Source organism: Dipodomys merriami, unplaced genomic scaffold, assembly GCF_024711535.1.
Source record: "Dipodomys merriami isolate MVZ:Mamm:240054 unplaced genomic scaffold, mDipMer1.0.p SCAF_72, whole genome shotgun sequence".
Classification (NCBI taxonomy): domain Eukaryota; kingdom Metazoa; phylum Chordata; class Mammalia; order Rodentia; family Heteromyidae; genus Dipodomys; species Dipodomys merriami.
Window position 1 is genome coordinate 6,524,972 of NW_027206313.1, and position 24,628 is coordinate 6,549,599.

Consider the following 24,628-nt stretch of genomic DNA (forward strand, 5'->3'; position numbering starts at 1 on the left):
CTCTTGCACCTGGCCATAGAGTTGTGTTATAAGGCAGCAGTAGCAAATGAAGTGCTGTAGGCTATGTGATTGCATCCCTCTGTGTGGGCTGGCGATGTGGTGTCTGTCTGTAATCCCAGCATTGGAGACTGGAGGCAGGAATGAGTCGGAGACCAGCGTTGGCTGCACAGCACGATCCTATCTCCAAAAAAAAAACAAAAATCCAACCCCAAAACAAGAAGACAGTATGAAACAGAGAGGCTGTTGCTGGAGGAATGGCATTCTGCTACCAGTGTGGAGAAGGCTCCCCGCACAGCTCCGTGTGTGAAAAGCGCCCTCGTTTTCAGGTCGGAACTGAAGTGTGGATCAGGTGTATTTCTCACTCTGCCATTCACTCCTTTTGTGACCTTGGGAAGGTTATCTACCTCTTCGGACACGAATTCCAGTGTCTTAAGTTGATGCTCTCAGCGATCTATACTGGTTTTCAAATCTCATTACTGTACCTTGGGTTTCTGGACTGAACTCAAAAGTATCTTGGCCATTACTCTGCGGACGCCAACACAAACATCCCTCACATCTGTTTGATGGAATTCTCTGAATGTGCAGTTAATTCTATTTCAACTACTTTTGGTCCTTGGTGCTCCTGCTATGAGCAAAGATTGGAGAAAACACTTGAAAATGATTTTTTAGTACATTTAACAAATGCTGGTTATACTTTCAGGAGTACCAAACTAGTTGACAGGCTTCGGCAGAAAACCTAATTTTAATAATGCTACAATGTTCATTATACTTATCTCTGAGATCTAAGGAAAATAGATATTTTTAAAACTTTTTCCCTCTGTGAATGTTCAAGGTATTTTCAGTAAATATGTCTTTGTTTAAGAAACAAAAAAATGCAGTTGAAAGTCTTTGAGTTCAATGATATGTTGTAGTTGATGTCATTAAATTATAAATTTCAAATGGTAAATTTTATATTTTATGAATAATAGAAATTAACAAATTATATGGCATATGTTCTATATAGCATATATTATATATTATATGCTATTATATATTATATATTATATAATATATGCTATTATATATTATGTTTATCTGTTAAATAGAATACTTATATTCCAATACAATAAAAATAATACCAAAAAAACTCCCATCAAGTGGGATGGTACACACCTATAATTCAAGCTACTGGAGTCACAAATTGGAAACCGAAGCAGGCACTGTACAAGGGTGAGCATTGTGAGGCTTGGATCCAAGCTCTTCAAACCAAGGCAGAATACGCAGTAGCTACTGTACAATTTATCAGGTGATAATGCTGTCTAAATCAAAGAACACAGCTTTCCTAAATCCAATAACTCTGGAGACAAATGCAAATACCCTGTTAGAATGTTGAAACATTTACAGCAGAGCAAGGCAGTCGGGTTGTACAAACTTCAATGAGCACTTGTCAGCATCGCTTCCCAAAACCACGTTCAAGGCGTCACCTTTGGTAGATGGAGAGCTTGAGACCTTTCATCACGGATGTTTTTACACTGTGGAAGTCGGCCAGCACTACAAATGAGGGCTTTTGCCTCTTCAAGAAAACCAGTTCATCCGTACCTCACTGTTTAAGAATGAATGTGTGGATCAAGCAAAAGAACTGGACAAAAATGCGATGTTTAACGTCAGCTGTCTTATTCATTTGATAAATTGATGATTCATTTGATAAAATGAAAAGCAGGAAAGGGCTTGCTCCAGCTGGTAGGAGAACCCGAGCAAGAACTTGGGTTTTCACGTTTCTTTATCTTCTATCATATTTTTCAATAGACAGAAAGTTTGCTTTAAGTCTGATTTTTGCTATGTTTACTAGAAGATCAAGTTTATAGTCTTTCTGGGGGCAGAATTCAGTCCTGCACCATGGTCTGAAACAGCTTTTCTCTTTTTTCTTCTTTTTGTTTTGGTGCTGGTTCTGGGGCATGAACTCAGGGCCTGGGTGCTATGCCTGAGCTCTTGTGGTAATTTATTTGCTCTTTTTTTTGGTAGTTTACTGGAGATAAATGATAAAAGAAGCTACAGACTTTCCTACCCAGGCTGGTTTCCAACTGCAGTCCTCAGATCTCAGTCTCTTGAGTAGGTAGGATTACAGGTGTGAGCTACGATACCCAGGTAGTAACAGCTGTCTGTCAAGGACAACACAGGCCTTCTCTCTGCAGCTGCTCAAACAAGGGGTCAGGACCTCAGGGGAGCAACTCACTTCCACACTAATGTTTATCACAGAAATTACAGAACAAAAGAGTTTGAGGAGACCAGTACAGACTTCAGATGTGATCTAGTTTATGAGTTAGACTGGGATATTCTAGACTATTCCACCAATGTCAGCACCTTAGGCACCCAAATGGTTAACACCAACACACACACACACACATACACACACACACACACACACACTCTCTCTCTCTCTCTCTCTCTCTCCCTCTCTCTCTCTCTCTCTCTCTGAAATGCTGTATGCAGACACAGCATAGATCACCCAGAGACAAACAAAACATGCCTTCCAATAAGATGACCTATAACTCAATGTTACTGAAAATGAGATGAGTTAAAAAATTATCATCATTATAAATGGCATATGTTGAAGACGTTATATGATGTACAAACTGAGTGATGGGGCTTTCCACAGCAATAGTACTGGCATGCAGTATACAAACTCAAATTACTAACACTAGCGGGAACCCAGTTAGATGGGAAAACACAAATATTTCTAACTTGGCCTAATTTGTGAAGGAAATCTCATTTATTTATCACTGTAAATGAAGCTCAATTACTTATATATTGTTTTTGACTTGACCTTGTATCTTGATTCCAAAATTCTAAATACCTAGAAGGAAGAATAGAAGGAGAGAGAAGACAAGGAAGAAGAAGAAGAGGAAGAAGAAGAGGGGGAATAAGGAGGGGGAGGGGAGAAAGGAGGAAGAGAAGGAAGAAGAGGTACAGGAGGGAAGAGGAAAAAGAAAGGAGAGGGAAGTGGGAATGAGGAAACTAAATAGGCATAAAATCCTCCCTTCTATCTAACCTAGCACCAATAAGTACATTACTTCCTTATGTGTGGACTTCAGAATGCTTGGATTTAATAAACAAGACTATTGTCATTGCATAATATTGAATTGCTGGAACTATGGACTATGTGCTATTGAAGAAAGAAAATCTTATAGTCAAACATTAATGATGTCAGTGGAGTTTTCACAAAGGCCTTGAGACAATTTTCAACATCCTCTAAGCCAGGAATTTTAAAATAAAATGTGGATTATGAAAATGATCATGCAGAGACTACAAAGGCTGGAGTCTCAGGCCAGTTAAGAGTTCAGCCACATCACAAGAGGGAGCTTCTTTTGTTAGGTCTGATGTTTCAGGAAAGACCAGTTACATGTACGTCAAATGAAAGGGGTAAGTAATATCTATTTGCAAAACATGGTAAGACCCAGCAGATCATGTCAGCAAACCAAATCTGACCTACAATCTCTTGGTTTGAGAAAAGAAGCAAATTCCAAAGATGTAAACTGACTTACCAAAGACAAGAGCCCAAATCTATTTCTCTTTTATCTATGTCAAACTCTTTTTATAAAGCTGCAACACTATGATTTATTGAAGAGTATTGGGGGGAAATGAGATATTTAAATTATTGTTGGTCTTACTTGAAATTTCCAGGTGTCAGTTTTTGTTTAGTTTCAGTTTTTGTTTAGTTTCAGTTTTTGGTTAGTTTTGTGGTTGTTATTCTGTTGTGCCAATGTTAGGCTTGAATTCAGAGCCTGAGAGCGATATCTGAGCTTTTATACTCAAGGCAAGTGCTCTACCACTTGAACCACAACTCCACTTCTGGCTTTTTGATGGTTTATTAGCAATAAGAGTCTCATAGACTTTCCTGCCTTGGCTGGCTTCGAACCACAATCCTCAGATCTCAGTCTCCTGAGTAGCCAGAATTATGGGAGTGAGCCACTGGCGCCTGGAATTTTTGTTGTTGTTGTTGTTGTCGTTAATAACCTCAGCTTCTTATATAAAAGGGTTTCTACTGCTTTTTAGTTGTAGGCTTGTTTTCATCATATATTATTTGTTTTGTCCAGTGCATGTGCTCTTTTTATAATGGTATTTTTATAAAGGTTAAAAATACTGATCTTTGATATCCTGATCTCTGTTCTAATTTCATATATTAAAAAGAAGAAGAGGAGGCTGGTGGAGGGTTGGATACTGTGGGCAAAGGTCATATCTCAATGGTCAAAGGAGATCATTTCTAAATGTCACTGACTAATCACAAAGACAAGAGAGACCACAGTAACGTTGGCAGGAGGAAACCTGGGCTTGTGGCGTAGGTCGCTGCCTAGCAATCGACGGCCATTAATCAGAAAAACAGAGCAGTCAGAATTCACATTTCCTTTTAGTGGCCATGTGTATCACAGCCTTCTTCCCATTTGAACGTAAAGTGTAACCATAACGACTATTTCAGGCTCACCATGGCAGTTTCTATCAAGAAGGAAATCCAGCTGGGGTGTAGTTCAGGAATGGAGTGTTTCACTACCATGTGTTCCATCTGCAACACTGAAAACAAAAGTAGCAAAAATTCCAAGGCAAGCACCAGCTGAATATAGTCCTAGTACAGCTGTAGGATGCCTCCTTCTACTGGCAGTTAAATTCGGATGCCCTGTTGGCCACCAGTGTCTCACACCACTAGTCTTGACTGTACAGGAGACTGCAATGTGAGGATCACCGTTCAAGCCCAGGCAGGAAAGTCCATGAGAATTTATAACCAGGCTCAAGTGGTGGAGTGCCCAGTCTTAAGCAAAGAATCTATGCAACAGCCCTCGGGCCCTGAGTGTAAGCCCCAGTATCAGCACAAACATTAATTAATTAATTAATAAAAATTGGAAACTGGAAGAGAGCAAGGGAAGGGTGACATGATTCAGAAAGAAATGTACTCATTTCCTGACTAGTGTAACTGTAACTCCTCTGTACGTCACCTCTACAATAACAATACAATACATTTTTCTTAAAACATGGCTGTCCTTGGAGAAGGCATAAACCATTTTCTACCATCCTCTGTGGCTTCCCTATTTGCCCCATAATTTTACTTCCTTCCCAGCTCCTGAAAGCATTCACATTTATGACTTCCACTCTAGATTCACAGCAAATCTCATCTTAGGCACAATCGCTTATGATGAGGACTTAACATTTCACATGAGTTCAGCCAAGACTTTTGAACTACCTCAGAACTTCCCGTAGGCCAGAATGTTGCTGCCTGGGAAAATAAAATAAAATACATCTCCAGGTAACTACAGTGATGGTCTAAGTCATCTCCTGCTTTCACAGTGTCATCAATGTGATCATCACAATAATCCTCCATCATTTCAGTTTTATTTCCTACAGGATAAAGTGGGAAATAGCCACAGCAGCCCTTGACGTTCATTGTAATTTAGCTTCCATGTGAACATTTAACCCTAGTTCCCCACTTCACCAACACAAACTGGCACATGCACACTGGGCATGCCCACTTACCTTCTTATGAGCCTGTCTCCTTTCCTTCTGCCTTTCCAGTGTGCCCTCATGGAAAGTCAATCCATGAGACTTTCCTAAGTCATTTTGATCTCAGATGATCTTGTCTCCTTTTTGTTTCATTCCATTGTGTGTGTGCGCGTGCGTGTGTACACCCACCAGTCCTGGGGCTTGAACTCAGGGCTTGTGCATAATATATAATTGTGTAATGAACAAAGTCCATCATAAACCACAGTCTCACTTTTAGCAATAGCAAATTATAAATGTCTTGTTTCTTCATTTATAAAAAGGTAGTTTCAGCAAGTCTTACATGACATGTTATAGATGCTAATATCCTAGTTGAGATGATAAATAGACTCAAAAGATACTAAGTGCTAGAAAGAATCAAGAAATACAAGCCTGATTTACTACCTTCCTAATTCCTTTATTTTTAGTTAACTCTTCAATTGTGCACCTAAAATGTTGGAACAAGGACTCATTTCTAAACTTTGTCTTTCCATCAGCCACTGCACCTACCACAGAGTCTTGCCCATAAGCATGTGTGTTAATTGAATGTGCACTAACGGAGCTTACTAAGTGAGAATTATGCTTGGAAACTGGTTTCTGACCCTGGAATCCCCTGTAGCTCTAAGTTGCTCCAGGTATCTCTAAGATAAGCATTGCCCAGGTTAAAACCTAAACCTTCATGAGAGTCATATACTACACTTCATCGGGTAGGAACATCAGTGCTGATTAGAATGTTTTGTTTACAAGGAGTAGAAGCTACTGAGCAGTTTGCCTCTATTATATCCAGTATAGAGACTGGTGTGATTTAACCCCTCAGTATAACTTTGCTAATGCAATGCCTTTCCAACATGTCTTCCTTGACAATGCCAGAACAGAGATAAGGGGACAAAAGAGAACAATAAAAGGGTGGATTCAACCACATACTAGTGGCCCACACCTAAAATCCCAGCCACGCAGGAGGCTGAAATCTGAGGAACAAGGCTTGAGGCGACCTTAGCAGACAAATCCAAGAAACATATCTCCAATTAGCTAGCAACAAAGCCTGGACTGAAGGCATGGTTTGAGTGGCAGAGCACCAGCCACAATTGAAAAAACTGAGGAAGAACTTGAAGTCCTGACCTCCAGCCCTAGTGCCTTCCCAGAAGAAAAGCTGAGTGTAGGAGAGAACCTAGATGTGGAGCCCGAGCAGAATAGCAACATGAGGACATCACGATGAGCCACCACCATGGGGACCTAGGATTTAGGGCATTCCATGCTGAACGCTGCAAACATCCCAGGCAAACCAGAATAAGCTGGTCGCCTTACTAGGCATCAGGAAAATCCTCCTGGAAGACATTTTTGTATCATTTCAAAAGCATGCTAGACCACACCACCCACAAACTTGTCCTTGAACAGTTGGACAGAGCAAAGGGCTCCCAAGGCCAAGGCTAAAGGTTTGAAGGTTTGATTTCCCAAGTAACTTCATATTATTTGCTCTTTTTGTGTTTTTTCGGTTGAAGTTTTAAAAAAATTACTCATGTTTACCCTTTCGTATTCCACTCTGCTTTTTTTTTATTAATTTGTATGCATTGATTGTCATACAAGGACATTTGGCTGTGATATGTCCATACATACACACACACACACACACACACACACACACACACACACACACACACACACACACACACAGAGATACTATGCCTGGATCAAATCAACACTATTGTTCCCTCTGCTTATTATCATCTTAATGGATATCATTATTCCGTTTTCATACACGCATATAAAGTACTTCAGTCACAGTCCCTACCCTTTTGTCCCCCCTTCTCCTGCTGGCTCCTCACCTCCACAAACATCCCCTAACTTGTCAGGTAACTGTGTTCTCTTCCACAGTCACAGCCTATGCGCTTCTCTTAATGCACTGGCTAATCACTAAGACAGCAAGAAGGGCGCTCACGGCTATGCTGAACAAGTCTTTTCCTACTACTAAAAGGATTGGTGAGAGGCCCCTGATACTTCCTGGCCTTAAACATTAAGTGGTTGAAGCTTAATACACAAATGAACTCATGTCCTGTCTTTTCTAGGGCTACACACCAAGTATATCCAGATGATAACGATAAGCCATAGCCTGATTATAAAATGCTGAAGCGTAGTGTCCTGCTTAGTTGCATCCTAAGCCTGTGATACAGGCTCAGCAGATGTCAAATACAGCAGTGTGGGTTCAAACTCTCAGCAACTAGACGTTGCAGCCTAACACCAGCCCGTGCGCGCTCACAGTACAGCCTGACACCAGTCTCCGTGCTCATAGAGGGCTGGCGGTGCCCGGTGCATGGCAGGTGCGGGCTCATCCTCCATCCTCCTGCTGCCTTCCAGCCTCAGGAGTTTAGGCAAAGCATCTTGTTTTCAGTGACCACATGCCTCTGGCCTCCAGTCCCCTGTATTTTGCTTGTTTAATTTTCCATAGGTGTTTTGCCTAAATCCACGGTGGGTGGGGCTTCATACTAGTAAACTAAGAGCTAGATTTCTCTACCAGAGCAAATGTCAGTAGGATGAAACCACCTGTGTCATACTAATCAGTTACTCATTAACTTGAAAAATACAAATAGCTTCGGCTAGATTAGAAATCAGGTGAGGCTCTTCCTGCAATGCAGGAACCGTCAGCATTGAAACACCAGATTCTCCACTTTCTCTGGGAGCTTGGGAAATAAGCCTTCGAGCTGATTTCTTGCCTAAGCGGTGGACACGTATACAATGGTGAAGAAAAGATTGTCTTCTGGTGATACCGTGTTCAGGTTTGAGATTCCTGGCGGCCTGCAGAAGACAGGAGTAGAGACTCCGCACAGCTCCACCGACAGCCCCAGCTCCGTGTTCCTCAGGTGAGTGCAGGTGGCCTGGGGCGCCCAGGGTGCTCCGTAGAGAGCTTAGCTCCCCGGGTAGCAATTAGCCTGGGGAAAGGGAAGACACAGGCCAGGAAGCCGGTCCAGTGCTTCTGACGGAGTACAAAAGGAAGAGCGAGGATCCCAGCAAACACAACTATTGCCAGCTCTGAGCAAAGCCATCTCTCGCTTCTCTTTTTTGTGTTTCTTTTGGCTACTGAGCAGTGTCTCCGCTCCTGACTTCCTCTGAGGTTCACAGCAAGGAAAGCCAGGTAATTAAACTAGACCTCCCCTGGTACCCCCAACTACCTGGATGGTTATTAAACTCTTCCTATGAAGTAGTAGTTACTAAGCTACTAAGACGTTTGCCTTTCTAAATTACATATGAAAATAGCATTGGCGTTTCCTTGGTACAATGATTTCCTGTAGAAAGATGTACATAGTAGATTTGACCTGATTCTGAGCACAGACTTTTAGGCTGTAAATACTAATATCCACATCAATACCACTAAGAGAGTGGAATTGTTACCAAACTAATCATGCTCATGCCAGGGGAGTGGCCAAACCACTGTTACCGGAACTGGAACACATGATTCTCCAAGCAGGAAGTCTCCAAAAGGGACAAGCCCTCCACCTGACCCTTGGGTACCAAGTTAGTCATGTTGTCCTAAAAATAAAAATAAAAACTTAAGATACACTGAGGCAGAGACCAAAACTGCTTACTCTCTTTCTATCTTTTCCTTTGATCACCAGTGCAATGAACACTGTAACATCCAAAGTGTTTATAGTTAAGAAGTAGATTGGGAGTTTGACATTAATGTGCCCTGGGGTGATTGCTCCCCTCCCCCTGCTTTGGACACCTAGTATGCTTTGTCATTCTTGCTGTAAAACTGTCTTATTACTGGGCCAGTGATTTCCAAGGTCAGGCTATTGACTCAATTTTGGGACCCAATGATATGAGTGCCTAAGCATCCCTTTAAGCTAAGAATTGAACAGTCCAAAGGACAGTGTCTAGTCCTCAGATAATTTTCTGTGCCCAGAAGACCCATTTTTCTTTGTTTTGGTTGCTTTTCTATTTCTTTCTATTTCTTGGGTACTTTGCTATTTCTTCTTCCAGGCTGCTACTCTCTCTGACCTGTCCCCAAGGCATGCTAATCATTTGGGCAAGGCCAGAGGGAAAAAGATGCTCTTTCTCCTTTTTTGTTTTTCTTTTTACAAAGTGTTGCAGCTTACTGCTGAGTTGTAATGTTTAAAGCAAGGAAAATAATGCCTTGTGCTTTTAATCAAGGTATTTATTATTACAACGTTAATCTCAGGGTTCCTGGCCTCCTCTTTCCCAGGCCTCCATTTCCTTCATCTGTCCTGTCTCTCAATCAGATATTCTAAATGAGAATTCTCTAGAAATTTTTAAGATGTAATCCAGTAGAAGTGGAAACCAAATATTAGAAGTATCTCATCCAAACCTTTGTGTAATTTTCATATGACTTCCTAAATGAAAAAAATAAATAAATAAAGGAATAATCTCCACACACAGCTTTATTTTTAGATAGTACCCTATTGAGAAAGTCAAGAATTAAACATGACTATTTGTCTTATTAATTAATTATTTAAAATCACTCACACAGTAAACACTCTAAATTATGGCTTTTAAAAATTAAATTAAAAACAAAGAAGTCCCATTTTGTTCCATGGCATTCATATATCAGTAGGTCAGGTTATGAAATAAAGTTAAATAGTATTGCAAAGCAAAGATCCATTTAGGATCCATTTTCACATTAGCTTGATTTAGCTATAAATTTTTTTTATTTGCTTGTAGTTGTTCGGGCAAGAGTATAACTTCGATGGTCAAAATGTAAAACTCCTGCATTTTTTCCATATTTCATTAGCTTCAAGTATCTCTCAAAACACTGTGTCTACTCACCTTGCTTTCAAGTAGATTCATGCCAACTCCCCTTTGGAATTCAACCTCTAACCAGAAAAAATTATTAAATTAAAATTCATCAGCAAGCAAATCCATATTTGAAAGTGTAACTTAAATAAGCATAAATAAATGTGGTTTTCATGATGATTAATAGAATAAAATAAAATAAAAACTTACATTAATCTAAATGCAAACCTCTTTCAGAAAGAATCTGAATATTCAGCCCTGAATGTGAAACATTAAATTTCTAACTTTAACATTTATTAATGCTCCTTTTAAATGTATATCAGGGCTCACTTGAAAATACTTAGCATACTTGAAACAGTATAGACATTTCACCTAACTGAAAGATCTATTTATGTTTTGGGTGTAAAACCATCATATATAATTTGCAGAAGCCTTCAGGCACACATTGGTTAACTTTTTAGATAAAATAATAACAACAATAATAATAATGTGAAGTAGCTGGGCACCTGTAACTTATACCTGTAATCCTAGCTGCTTAGGAGGCTGAGATCTGAGGATTGTGTTCAAAGCCAACCTAGGAAGGAAAGCTCCTGAGACTCAACGAACAACCCAAAAAAAGGCCAGAAATGGAACTGTGAGCTATGGCTCAAGTGGTAGAGTGCTAGCCTTGAGCAAAAAAAAAAAAATCTCAAAAAAAAAAGGAAGGAAGAGAGGGAAGGAGGAAGGGGAGAGAGAGAGAGAGAGAGAGAGAGAGAGAGAGAGAGAGAGAGAGAGAGAGAGAGAGAGAGAAAGCTCTCCCTTAATAATAATAGTATTCATATGACTTCTTGAAATCCAGTTTTTTTGCCATGAACTGGAACTAATAAGCTATGTACTTTAAACAGAGTCAGAGAAAATTTGTGCAATAGTTGAATGCATGCATTCAACTGAGTAGAAGCTTATTAAGTGTCGCAGGGCTAGGCTACTGGGCAGGTTGAAAGGTCCAGTCTCAAGCAAGGTAAGCAGAGTTCTCGCTTCCTGGAGATGACTAGTTTCCTATCAGAGGCAGGTAGAAAATGCAAATGAATGTAGACATACATACATACACACATAATTCAAAAATTACTGTTTGTTATAGGAAACAAGTAAAAGCTGAGAAGGAGAATAAGAGAGGAAAGCTAATTTGCATGGAATAGTAAGGAAAGGGCACCTTGAAGAGGTGAAATTGGGGGGAATTAGGTAATGGAAAGAGCTGGGAAGGAGCATGTCCTTCCAGGCTGAGTTGGAAGAAGATCTTGAGACTGGGGAAACTGTGGAGCATGGTACCTGGAAAAGTCAGAAGCGAGGAGACCGTGAGGGCTAGCGTTCTATTCCAAGTGTGCCAGGAGTCATGGAGGGCTTGTGGTGGTGTGTGCTCATTTCAGACAAGCACTCAGGTCTCCCTGTGGGTTCTGAACAGTGATTTGTTCATCCAAGCAAAGCTACACCTACTCATAACTCCCGGTGTATCTACGCATCAGCAGCTTTAAGATTCACACCTAGAGAAGCCTTGGTTCATTATAGATTATGGATGTGACCGACTCTCCCAACAATGTCCATTGCGTTTCCAGATCTTTGTCATTTACCACCCACAGTTATCCTGCTGCTCCATGACCTGTGAACTGTCTGACTCTCATTGTTTTCCAGTCTGGAAGGTGTGAAATGACATCTTGGTATAGCTTTCATGTGAATTACTTGTACTAGTAAGAGGGGCATTGTTTCAACATCCGGGCTTGAACCCGGATCCCGGGTACTGTCCCTTAGCTTTTTTGCTCAAGGGTGACACGCTACCACTGAAGTCATAGCTCTGCTTGCAGCTTTTAGGTGGCTAATTGTAGATACAAGTCTTATAAACTTTCATGCCTGAGCTGGCTTCCATCCTTGTTGCTCAGATCTCAGCCTCCTGAGCAGCTAGGATTATAGGTTTGAGCCACCAGCAGCCTGGCTCACCATCCTTTTCTTGACAGTATTTGAAACACTTTGTCATGTGATATTTTTGTTAGTTATATGTGTTAGAAAATGTATTTCAAGCATTTGAATTTGCCATATTCAAGACGTTATTTTTAATTAACTGATCGTTTTCTTTATAACTCATTTAAGAAATCTCTCTCTACCCTGATGTGATAAGAATATTTAGATGTATTCTCTTTTGAAAATGTGCTTTTCTTTCACATCAAGGCCCTTTCTGGAAGGATCTTTGCTCTGTTGTAAACTAGGGTATGAATTCATAATCTGTACAGCAGTCCAAAATTCAAAGTTCATGAGAAGCATCATTCACTAAAATAAGCATTACATTAGACAGCCTCATAAAAAATACACATAAATGGTTATGCCTTTATCTATAGTTGGTTGGGAAAGGCTTTGGTGAATTAATAGTTACATAAATTAGTCATTCAGAAAATAGAAAAATCAAGAATTTCTATTGGACTAAGTCGCTTCTGGCAACTTAATATGCCATTTGTCAAAGGTGAACGTTCCTCAGTGGAATTAATATGCAGAATGGAGTACCATGAGCTTTGGGGCACGTGATGGCAGCTGAACAGAGCAAAGATGATGATGCAGAGCTAAGTCTGGATGTAGGAGAATAAACCAGGCCGTGCCTGCTAACCTCTGAACTCTAGAGTTTTGGGGCTATTCCAGACTGCCTCCTCTGATGAGCAAAGACCAATCTCCAATTTGATTCCAGTGGAGTCCAAAGCAGCCCTGCAAGCCTCCTCTTGCAGCTCCAATGGAGCTATTGATACTCTTTGCTCTTCTATCTGTGGGGATATTCAGAATGTGTGCCTTTTAAGCCTTGGATTCTTCCCTACCAAGAACTTTGCTTTCTTCTCTTACTACTGGCAAAGGACAGGAGACTGTTAATCTGAAGAACAAGAACATGGCAGACATAGTTATCATGACTCATTGTCAGCTCTTACTCACTGGAGCTGTTGGGACAAGAGTAATGCTTAAGTGTACTGCTTAAAAATGCTTAGAATCAGGCTGATTATAGAGAAATGCAAAAGCTCCTGCTCCTTTCTGTATTCATGGGGATGAGTTGGTAACAGTCAAAGAAATCAAGTCTATGTGAAGGCAGTAGATAACAGCATTCATTTCCTGGGTGTAAGGCAGATATTTCTGTGAACGAGTAAAGTCAGTGTTAGTACCTGTGTCCTGTCTCTCAGGAAGAAGAATGAAAGGCGAGCTAATTCAGAAGGCAGACAGAAGGACATGCACCTGGGCATAGTGACCCGGAAGTATACATGCAGAGCAATAGGACTAGGCCTCTTGGTTGGGGGAGTTAGTATTTTCCAAGCAGGGATGGATACAGCTCCTCAGCAGGTGTTTCCTCTGGGAAGAAAGGAGCTATCCCATCTCTCCCAACTCCACTGGACCTTCTTCATACTCCACTTATACAAAGCACATACCAGTTTCTCAATTTTCATGCTCTGTGTAGTTGCAGGCTTCTAAATATGCCATAGGACCTTTTCTCCCCTTGCCTGCCCCAAGATTCCTATTTATCTTTCATGACCCACCTCCTGAAAGATGCAATCTTGAGGGATGGCTCTGTGGCCCCATTCCCGCCCTCCAGTCTTTCCATTGTTGTTGGCATGGTATCTTAAGCTAGCCACTTAGCAGAATGTAGTGTTTGCGGGTATATTTTTACCTATATTTTTAGCCTAGGAAGGCTAACTTTCTACCTTCACTGGCCACCACCTCCCCCAGGCCCTGGGAAGGTTCCTAACAAGACATTCACATAGCCATACATTTGTATGAAATATACATGCAATTTTTTAGCTCCATTGAAATTATGATTGCTCTTCCTCTCCACGGCAGTTTTCCCTCTGCCACATTTCCCATCTGGTCCAGGGTAGCCAATGGCGTTTTTGGCATCCTGACCTAGGGGATGTTGTGTGGAGATGTATTTAGCTGGCAGTCTGGAGAACACGTTTCTGTGATTTGCCTCCACTTTTCTGTATACAGAAGTTTTTGCAGGCCATCTGGCATAGGCATTGCATCCAGAAATAGTGCTACCACTTACTAAGCCATTCACCCTGCTTAGTAGTAGCACAGAGGTGCAGGACCACACATAACCTCGTCGTATGAACCTACCCTGCAGGTGCTGGGCACCAGAATTATGTGGGTAGTGGAAGAGAAACAAGGCTTGAATGTGTGGGATTAGAAGCTAGGCTCTGGGAAATTCTTCCAGTTACACCTGGAAATTGGTTAGCTGGACTTTGCTATTGTTATTGCTTAGAGAAAACAGAAGTTAGCTTCTGCCAAGACTGTGTTGTTAGTCATGCAGCTGATAAAATTATAAGTAATCAATCGTATACTTCTTCTTTTTTGATAGTAATTGCACACAATAAGATCTAGCCAATTCCTGTGCTTCAGAGAAATAACACTTAGACGAGAGCCATTACATCTCCATGTCACTCATGGGTGAGCTTGGCATTACCAAAAATAGGGGTGAATTTGAAAAAAAATCTCTTATGTATTAAGAAGTACGGAGTTTGTGTGTGTGTGTGTGTGTGTGTGTGTGTGTGTGTGTTGCACTGAGGCTTTTCACTGAAGGCTGAGCCACACCTCCAATTTCAGCTTTTTGGTAGCTAATTGGAGATGAGTCTCACAGATTTACCTGCCTGGGCTGTCTTTGAACCCTGATCCTTGGATCTCAGCTTCCTGAGTAGCTAGGATCACAAGTATGAGCCAGTGGTGCCCAGATTTCAGTTCTATTTTTTTTTTAAGAAAAAAAACCTAGCTAGACACCTGTGGCTCACCTGTGGTTCCTAGCCCCTCAGAAGGCTGAGATCTGGGGATTGTGGTTCAAAGCCAGCCAAGGTAAGAAAGTCCAGGAGATTCTTATTTCAATTAACCACCAAAAAACCAGAAGTGAAGATATGGCTCAAGTGGTAGAGCCCTAGCCTTGAGCAAAAAAGCTCAGGGACAGGGTCCAGGCCCTGAGTTCAAGCCTCAGGACTGAAAAAAGAAAAGAGAGAGAGGGGAAAAAAAACCAAAATAATCTATTCTCTAAACTGAAAATACTAAAACTTGATGCCATGTGATCAATTCAATGAGGATTACTTAAGATTATGGGGAAAAAATCATACTATGTCAAGCAAATAATTTATTTGAGTGTTGCAATACGTTTGTAGATTTAGGATATGTATGTAATTTGTCAGTGTTATCAAGAATTTCATTTCTAGCCAGATGCTGGTGGCTCAGACCTGTCAGTCAGGCTCCTCAGGAGGCTGAGATTTGAGGATTGCAGTTTGAAGCCAGCCCAGGCAAAAATGTCTGGGAGACTCTTATCTCCAATAAACTAGTCAGAAAAAGCTGAAAAGGGGTGCTGTGGCTCAAGTGGTAGAGCTCTAGCCATGAGCAAAAGAAGCTTAGGGACAGCGCCCAAGCCCAGAGTTCCAGGGGCAGCAAAAAAACCAATAATTATTATTATTAAATGAAATTTTAAACCCATATCAAAGTCTTTTTTGGTGATGCATTCCATCACTTTCATTGTTTTGTTCGTCATATTTACTCGCTGGGGGGAGGGGGGCGGCTAAGGCCTGTAATCCTAGCTATTCAGGAGGGTGAGATCTGATGATGGTGGTTTGAAGCCAGCCCAGGCAAGAAAGTCTGGGATGCTCTTATCTCCAAGTAACCAACGTTTTTTTCTAAAAAAAAGAAAGTGGAGTTGTAGCTCAAGTAGTAGAGCACCAGCCTTGGGCAAGCAAATCGAAGGGACACCTCTGTATCTCACCTTTAAATTAACAATAAAAAGGAGAAAGAAAAAAATCTAAGGGACAGCACCGTGGCTCTGAGTTCAAGCATACACACGCGCGTGTGCACACACACACAAATACACACACACAGAATCGTTTTGTCTTGACAGATTGAAAAACTCAAATCCAGTTCATTTGCTTGCCGTCATCATGTTGATTTGTTTATTATTTCTTTAGCCTGTGTGTGTAACAGATCAGAGCCAGGCAGGTATAAGGGAGCTGAGCACTCCAGGAATTGCTTCCTATGGGACTTGGTGGGGAGCTGGCGTGAAAATACTTGAGGCCGGACGCCCTGCCAGGAAGGATGTGAGTGTCCAGTGGCTGCTTGTATATAACCCAGCAGTGAAAACAGCCGCCGCTTCTCTCCACACACAGGGGGCTTCTGCACAGGGACATGTTTTTGTACTTCCCTCGCAGACCAATGGGGTGTCGGTGTGACATTTCCACTCATACCCACAATGTATCACCTCTCCTCATCCCACATCCCACTCCTCCTTCTTAAAACAATGTCCATGGGTTTCCTAGTGCTGTTTTCATACATTAAACTTTGCAGATCATGCTCACCCTCTTTCCCTCTCAAAGCCCTCCCCTCCCCCAATTACAGGCATGAGTCACTGGTAGTGTGTGTGTGTGTGTGTGTGTGTGTGTGTGTGTGTGTGTGTGTGTGTGTGTGTGTATGCGCCAGTAATGGGGCTTGAACTCAGGGCCAGAGTTCTGTCCCTGAGTTTCTTTGCTCAAGGCTGTAGAGCTCTACTCACTTCCAGCTTTTTGGTGGTTGATTGGAGATGAGAGTCTCACGGGCTTTCCTGCCTGGGCTAGCTTGGAACCATGATCTGTGTATCTCAGCCTCCTGGGTAGCTAGGATTTCAGGCCCACAGGGAATTTTATTTTTATTTTATTTATGTATTTCATGTTTGTCTGTTGTGGGGTTTGAACTCAAGGCCTGGGGGCTCTCCCTGAGCTTATCACTCAAGGCTAGTGCTCTACCACTTTGAGCCTCAGCACCACTTCCGTCTTCCTGGTAGTTAATTAGAGATAAAAGACCCATTGTAACAATGAGATGTACAAGACACTATGTAGAAAACAAACTTTATAACTTGGAGGAGAGGGGGGAGGTAGGGAGGGAAGGGATGGTAGGGGAAAAACAAAGGAGGAAGTGACAATGCCTGATAGGAAATGTACTCATTACCTTTTCATGTAACTGTAACCCCTGTGTACACTATTTTTATTTTTATTTTTATTTTTTTTGTCGGTCGTGGGGCCTGAACTCTGGGCCTGGGTGCTGTCCCTCAGCTCTTCAGCTCAAGGCGAGCGCTCTACCACTTGAGCTACAGCGCCACTTCCAGTTTTCTGGTGGTTTGTTGGAGATAGGAGTCTCACGGTCTCTGCTGCCCGGGCTGGCTTTGAACCGCGATCCTCAGATCTCAGCCTCCTGAGTAGCTAGGATTACAGGCGTGAGCCACCAGCGCCCGGCTATGTGTACACTATTTTTACAATAAAAAAAAACAAAAAAATTTAAATCATCTCACAGACTTTTCTTCCTGGGATGGCTTTGAACAACAATCCTCAGATCTCAGCCTTCTGAGTAACTAAGATAACAGTTGTGAGCCAATGGTAGGTACCCAGCTAGAGATTTTTATTTTTAATAGACGTGATCTTATAAATCTTGGTGGCTGTTCACTATAGGTGATAGAGTACAGTTGTGCTCTATATTGCTTAAGTGAGGAAAACAAGTAACAGATAAAGGAAAGAAGTTTTCCATTGTGGCTATATTACTAAATTAAGCCAACAAAATTAGTTCCAGGAGTGAACATACAACTAGAACCATGACTTCTCCAACTTAATTGATAAGTTTTTTTCACCTGGCTTGGTTTCAAATTATTTAGCCTATTTCCAAAACTCAGATCTCTCTTCCAGTGTTATTCAGTTCCATCTCTTTATCCCACATGGGGTATTTCTAGAGCCCTGGAGAGGATGTTGGCCCCAGAAGTAGATATAATATTGTTTGGAGGAACAAGATCATGGAGAGTTCTAATCCTGCACTGACTCATCATGTGATTCTGTGAGTTTCTAGTGAAGTGTACAGATGCTCCTTAGCTCAGCATGGATTTCCTTCCTTATTAACCCAATGGAAGTTGAAAGCACCTTACATTGAAGCATATTTAGTTCACCTAAACCTATGGGCCATTATTGCTTAGACACACGTGTGCATCATATGTCAATGGTTTCCTCTCATGGTGATGTGACCAAATGCGGCTACAGCTCTCAGCCATTAACTGGCATTAAAGCAAAAGATTATGCCACCTGCCAAAGCCCTGGAAAAATTAAAGATTTAAAATACAAATGATGATACATCTGGAAAAAATTAAAAAATTGTGTCCAGGACCCTCTCTAGCTATAAAAGACAGTGGTATTTGCTGTAAGTGCTTTTGATGAGGGACCAAAGTATGACAGGTGCTTTCATTTAATAAGTGTGGAGTATCCTCTCTCATCTGCGCAAGAAGCTTCTGCCCAAAGAGGCCTCCCTGGTGTATGGCTAGTTTTGTCACTTAAGAGCTGTGCCTAGGCCAGGTGCCAATGGCTCACACCAGTAATAGCTACCCAGGAGGTTGAGATCCAGAAAGGACCATGGTTCAAAGCCAGCCTGGGTAAGCAAGTCCATAACACTCTTATCTCCAATTAAACTCCAAAAACCCAGAAAAGGAGCTGTGGCCCAAGTGGTATGGTGCTTCGAGCAAAAAAGTTCAGTGACAGTGCATAGGCCCTGCATTCAAGCCCCAGGACAAACACACACACACACACACACACACACACACACACACACACACACACACACACACACACACACACACACACACACACACACACACACACCAAGAGCTATGCCTTTCTCCAACTGTTGAATGGCATTATCACAAGGTAAGCATTAAATGGTATACTAAATGGTATACTAAATGGTATAATACATGAATATGCAGCACTCAGCACATGTTCTAATGGCAGCTCTTATTTCAAGGCAGTAGGGTGATGCGTCCACAGAGGAATGGCATCTTTATTTGTCACTTAGAGTTTCTAGAAGCTAGAAATACATCCTTTCTGCTCTAGCCCAGCACCTACAAGAGACTTGTTGAGTAGCTAAATGGGCTTTCTCTCTCTCTCTTTCTCTCTCTCTTTCTCTCTCTCTCTCTCTCACCCACACACACACATGTCAGAAGTCAGATAATGTGCATACACTTTGAAAATTCAGCTATTTCCTAACTCTCTAAACTATAACTTTCTACAACATGCTTCCTGTTCATCCTATGGTATGATGCTTCTATCTAGAAATAACATGGATATTTCAAATTCTTAGAGCAACAGAACAAACCTTGCCTAATATGGAAAAACTGCTGGTTGCCAGGATGCTCTTGGAGGAGAAGAAACCTTCTATATTTTTCCTCCCAGCAGCCTCACAGGGCAGGACAATAGACCTCACTTCAAACACAGGTCTGTGCAGAGAAGGAAGAAGTTCAGAAGCAGGAATGGTGAAGTGGCCCAAGTGTGTTCATTTATCTCACAGTGACCCTGGAGCTTCAAGGAGGATGCTCAGACCCTGCTCGGCTTAGGTGGTGCAATCTTTTGCTCTTCCCTGTGCTCCGGGAAGTCCAGACCCAGGGGTGCATGCTAACTCAGGGTCGCTGCACGTTCCTCTTTGTCTACAGCACTTTGATAGAGCACATTTTGTGCTGATGTCACTGCCTTCAGAAATCCTCCAGACGTCTGTGTGCACACCATGACTCTTGTCTAGTTCCAGCCTGGCGTTCATCGGGCATTAAGTTACACTTGTGATGTGTGTCTTTCCTTCTCACGGGGCTGTCTTTTCATTCTACCCCATCGCTCAGTGCGGTTCCCGGCACCAAACAGATAATGATCAACATTAGATAGAGGAGTAAATGTGGAGAGGGTGGGGGATGAATGAGCAGTTCCCCGGGACACCACTCGCTGGGGTCGCTGCTGACCTCACCCAGCATTATACCGGAGCACACCAACTATTAATTTGCCCAGTCCAGGGGGCGCAGCTAATGGCCAAGTCAGATGATGCCCCAGACCTTCTGATCCTAGTACAGGCCTGGTCATCACTCCACTTGGAGTTATTCTTAGATCAGATCCAGTATTTGACTCTCTGTGGTTTCAAATGGTTTATCTTTGCAATTGGGGGTTGCGGGGTGGGGGGGAGAGGGGGCAGGGGCTTACACAAGGAAAGGGCTACCGGGAGCAATAAAGGCTGACATTTCTATTTCTAGAAATTTCAATATCATTTAATGTCACATTGAACTAAAGTCTAAAAGTAAATTTAGTGTAAAATTGAGCTAAATGACATGTGAAAGAAATAGGCATTTCCTCCAATAAGACATCATTTTTTAATTTAATAAATAATCCCTCACATGCCACACACTTTGAAGTCTTCTCACCTTTGTTCTTGTTTTCTTCACCTGGGGTAATAGCTACCTCAAACAGTACTCAACTAACAAGTCTTCATAGTGTAGTAAGGCCCTAGAGATCCAGCAGTGAATAAAGTAAGCACAGTCCGAGTTATTCACTTTCTGAGACAGTCTTGCAATATAGCCCCAGCTGACTCTTGAACTCAAATGTATGATCTGATCCTCTTGCCTCAGCGTGCCAATGCTGAGATTCAGTATACTAGTTCACTCCTGGCTCGTCTAGGTTTTTATAGTCCAACGATGGCATTAAAGAAGGGTTCTGAGGGTTCCTTAGGGAACAGAACACAGGGTAGATAGAATGCAAGGGGAGGCAGCCCAGCCCTAAAGCCAAAGAGCAGGGAAATGAAACAGGGGAGATCTGAACCTTAGGCAATGGGTGTAGCTGGAAGAGAAGAGGAAGACACATTCTACCTGAATGATGAGCCTTTGCCCGCTCTCCCGTCCCCTGTCTGTGGAAGAGAAGAAGCCCTTCCATTCTGAACAAGAGGGGGGGCCAGAGGACATGAAGTAGAGCCTGGACACATTTTCTTCCAAGAGGAAAAGGAAGTCAAAGGCTTAATTTTGTCCCAACTCTAGAAACAGTATCACCCAGCTTTCCTTCCAGAGACCCTATCCAGCTAGTGTAGAAAGTGAGTTAGCAGTCTCTCTCTGTTTCTCTCTTTCTCTGTCTCTCTTTCTCTGTCTCTCTGTCTCTCTCTGTGTGTCTCTCTTTGTCTCTCTCTGTCTCTCTCTCTGTCTCTCTGTCTCTCTCTGTCCCTCTGTCTCTCTGTCTCTCTCTGTCTCTCTCTGTCTCTCTGTCTCTCTCTCTGTCTCTCTCTGTCTCTGTCTGTCTCTCTCTCTGTCTCTCTCTGTCTCTCTCTGTCTCTCTGTCTCTCTCTGTCTCTCTGTCTCTCTGTCTCTCTCTCCCTCTCTCTCTCTCTCTCCCCTTCCCCCATCTTTTTAGGGATGAAGGACATTCACTCTAGTGCCCTCCCTACCAGGGCTCTGGCCCCTGGAACCTTCTAACTCCATACTGCCCAACATACAAAGTGAAATCCAAATTCCAGTCAGTCACTGACATGAACACAAACACACCAAGAAAGCACGTTCCCCACTGAGGAGCTGTGGACGGCTAGGGCTGGGGGTGTAGCTGAGTGGTTGAGCACTGACCTGTCATGTGGGAATCCTTGGTTTCAGTCCTTAGGAGATCAAGAACGAGAGCGAGAGCCAGCGAGAGAGAGTTGGCTTTTCGGTTGCTTCATAGCACATTAAAACTTAAAAACTAGCAAGGCCGTTCTGACTGTGGCACTCACTGAAGTTCTGGGAGCCAAGGCTGGCGGGGGGTAGGGGGGTTGGGGGGGTGTTTCTATGCACATGCAGAGGGTCTGGTATCCTGCAGGCCTCAGTTTTTCTCCCAGAGAATTGAGTTCTTTAAATGTCCTTAATTCAGGTCAGCTGACCCTCCCAGAGCAAATGATTGGTGAGATCAATACAGAAACTAGAGAGAATCATTACTGTAGACATGGAATTAGAAATCATCACCCACACAACACTCTGTCAAATCCTAAAGATTTTGCCATGTGCTCTACTTCTATGAACTGTTTATAAGCTAGCAAACCAAACACGGGGGAGGAAAAGGGATACAAAGCAAAAAGTGACTTACTTTTATATATCTGAATACATCTAGGAGCCATAAAGATTTTAAGATTCTTCTCATACAGCGGAAGTCTTTAATTACTTAAGGAAATGCAGCATTAAAGCTGAGTGTCAGTGGTTCACATCTGTAATGCTAGCTGCTCAAGAGGCTGAGACCTGAAGATCTTGGTTCTAAGCCAGTCCTGGGCAGGAAGGTCCATGAGACTCTTATCTCCAATTAGCAACCAAAAAGCTGAAAGTGGAGGTGTGGTTCAAATGAAAGATCACCAGCTTTAAGCAAAAAAAGCTAAGGGACAGTGTCCAGGCCCTGGAATACCAACCCCGGTACCAGCACAGAGAGAGAAAGAAAGAGAGAGAGAGAGAGAGAGAGAGAGAGAGAGAGAGAGAGAGAGAGAGAGAGAGAGAGAGAGAGAGAGAGAGAGAGAGAGAGAGAGAGAAGGAGAGAGAGAGAGAGAGAGAGGGAGAGGGAGAGGGAGAGGGAGAGGGAGAGGGAGAGAGAGAATTAAAAGAAAGGGGAAACAAACAAACCAAAACCAAAGGCTAATACCAATACTGAGCAATGTCTGTTTCTCAAAATTCCAGCTCTCTGGAAAAAATAAAAGAGGATTCTCTCCAGAAAAAAGACACGTTCAAATGGTCAAGTCTATCTCATGTCAACAATGATCGATGTTTCCAACATTGCTATTGATTTATGAAGTTAACTGATGATTCATACCCAAGAATTTGACCATTTGTATTGTGGCATGCTTTTAAATGGCCCCAGCCTTAGTTTCTTCCGTGGATAAGCCAAAAATAAAGACACTAGAAAAACAGGGTGTTGCATATGAGCACTGAAAATAGCATTTCTCCACATTTGTACACTGAAAGCGGAAAGTGCCAGCCATGTCCCTGGCGGGCTTCCATTTCCTGGAGAGCATTAGGGAACGCTCTCCCTCCATATCTCGTAAATGGAGTGCTCTATCGTGAATAAGACTTTTCCAAAAAGAAGAAGGGAAAAAATTAAATAAGTATTTTCTTTGGGAGAGTGTGGAAGGTAAAGGAGAATAATTTCTTTCATAGGTTATTTTATTATCATGGTATTTTTTGAATTTACTTGGTTCTAGCTAACATGGTACATTGACCATGAAGTTAATGAAGGTCTATCACTTGTCTCTACCTATCCTATTTAATATACATCAAACTTTTTATTTTTCCTCAAAGAAGTTTCCCCATACCATAAAAGCCACCGATGACAAAACTAACACTGTCCTGGTGGTTATTGTCAAATTGGAGATGAACTTTCCCACCAAGACCTATTTTCCTAAATAATAGTATCAGGATTTCACTCTTGTAAATGGCATATTACCATCAGGTCATTTAACAAACCTATACAAGAAGTCATTATCATGCTATGAAAGTTATTTTGAAAATGATTGTTCGCTGGAGAAGGTGGAGCTCCACTCCCAGACATACTTCTTTTTAACTTAGAATGTCCATATTATTATGCAGGGTAACCACATTAAATATACTACAATGTAGCCCACTAGCTTATAGAATATACTTGTGATACAGAATTTCATTTTAGAGAAAGTCATGGAAAATATGTAGTAGCTCTTTAATCTTTGTTAAAAAGGAAAACCATAAGCAAGAGCTAGTGGGTCATGACTGTAATCCTAGTTACTCAAGAGTCTGAGACAAATCCAAAAGACCTTTATCTCTAATTGACTAGCAAATAGCTACAAGTGAACTTGTGATTCAAGTGGTAGACTGGCAGCCTTGAGGGGAATACATCCAATTGAGAGCATAAGGCCCTGAGTTCAAGCCCCATACCAGCATTATGAAGAGGAAGGCAGGCAGGCAGGAAGGAAGGAAGGAAGGAAGGAAGGCTTTTTCTGTTTATGTGGTACTGAGGAATCAAACATGGGGTTTCATGCATACTAAGCAAGCACTCTACCACTGAGCCACATTCCCAGCCCTGGAAGATGCTTCTTATTAGTGAACCTGCCATGTAGAGCCAGCCCAAACTGGAAAGTGGTTTGGCTCTTACTTTCACCAATATCTGAGTATATAATAATGAAACAGCATTTTTCTTCTTCTTCTTCTTCTTCTTCTTCTTATTATTATTATTATTATTATTATATTGTTATTATTATTATTATTATTATTATTATTATTATTATTGTGGCCCTGTTTCTGCAGCTTGTTCTCAACTTAAATGATCCCAGCATTTGTATGTAAGTTCTAAGGCAATATTGTAAAACGTGGTAAATATTTAACTGAGATATCAAATGACCTTTTGTAAAGTCCTGTATCTAACTGACAGAGACAAGTTTTACTTGACATTTCCCATGTACTCATCCAAGTGGCCACTAAGAAGAGGAAGAACACATCTTGATAAAGTCTTTACTCCTGCCAACAACGCAGATTAAAATTAAAACCATGAAGAGGCATCTCTTCAAGAGAATGGCTGCCTGAGCAGTCAGGGGATAAGCGGAGCCTTCCTCATTGGTG

At 41.9% G+C, this 24,628-nt stretch overlaps 1 protein-coding gene across 3 annotated transcripts in view; it reads left to right on the plus strand.

Moving 5' to 3' along the window:
• The window catches only part of LOC138818230 (GRAM domain-containing protein 2B), a 103,069-nt gene that overhangs the window by 2,666 nt on the left and 75,775 nt on the right, over positions 1–24,628 (plus strand). Inside the window, exon 1 of one of the 3 annotated variants that reach the window (XM_070009251.1) lies at positions 8,123–8,357. The exons of 1 other annotated variant lie outside the window; for it this stretch is intronic. In XM_070009251.1, coding sequence (XP_069865352.1) covers positions 8,233–8,357 — 125 coding nt within the window. In that variant the 5' untranslated portion in view covers positions 8,123–8,232. Of the gene's footprint in view, positions 1–8,122; positions 8,358–24,628 lie in introns of those variants that run through there. One more of the 3 variants, XM_070009247.1, reaches the window with a different exon arrangement.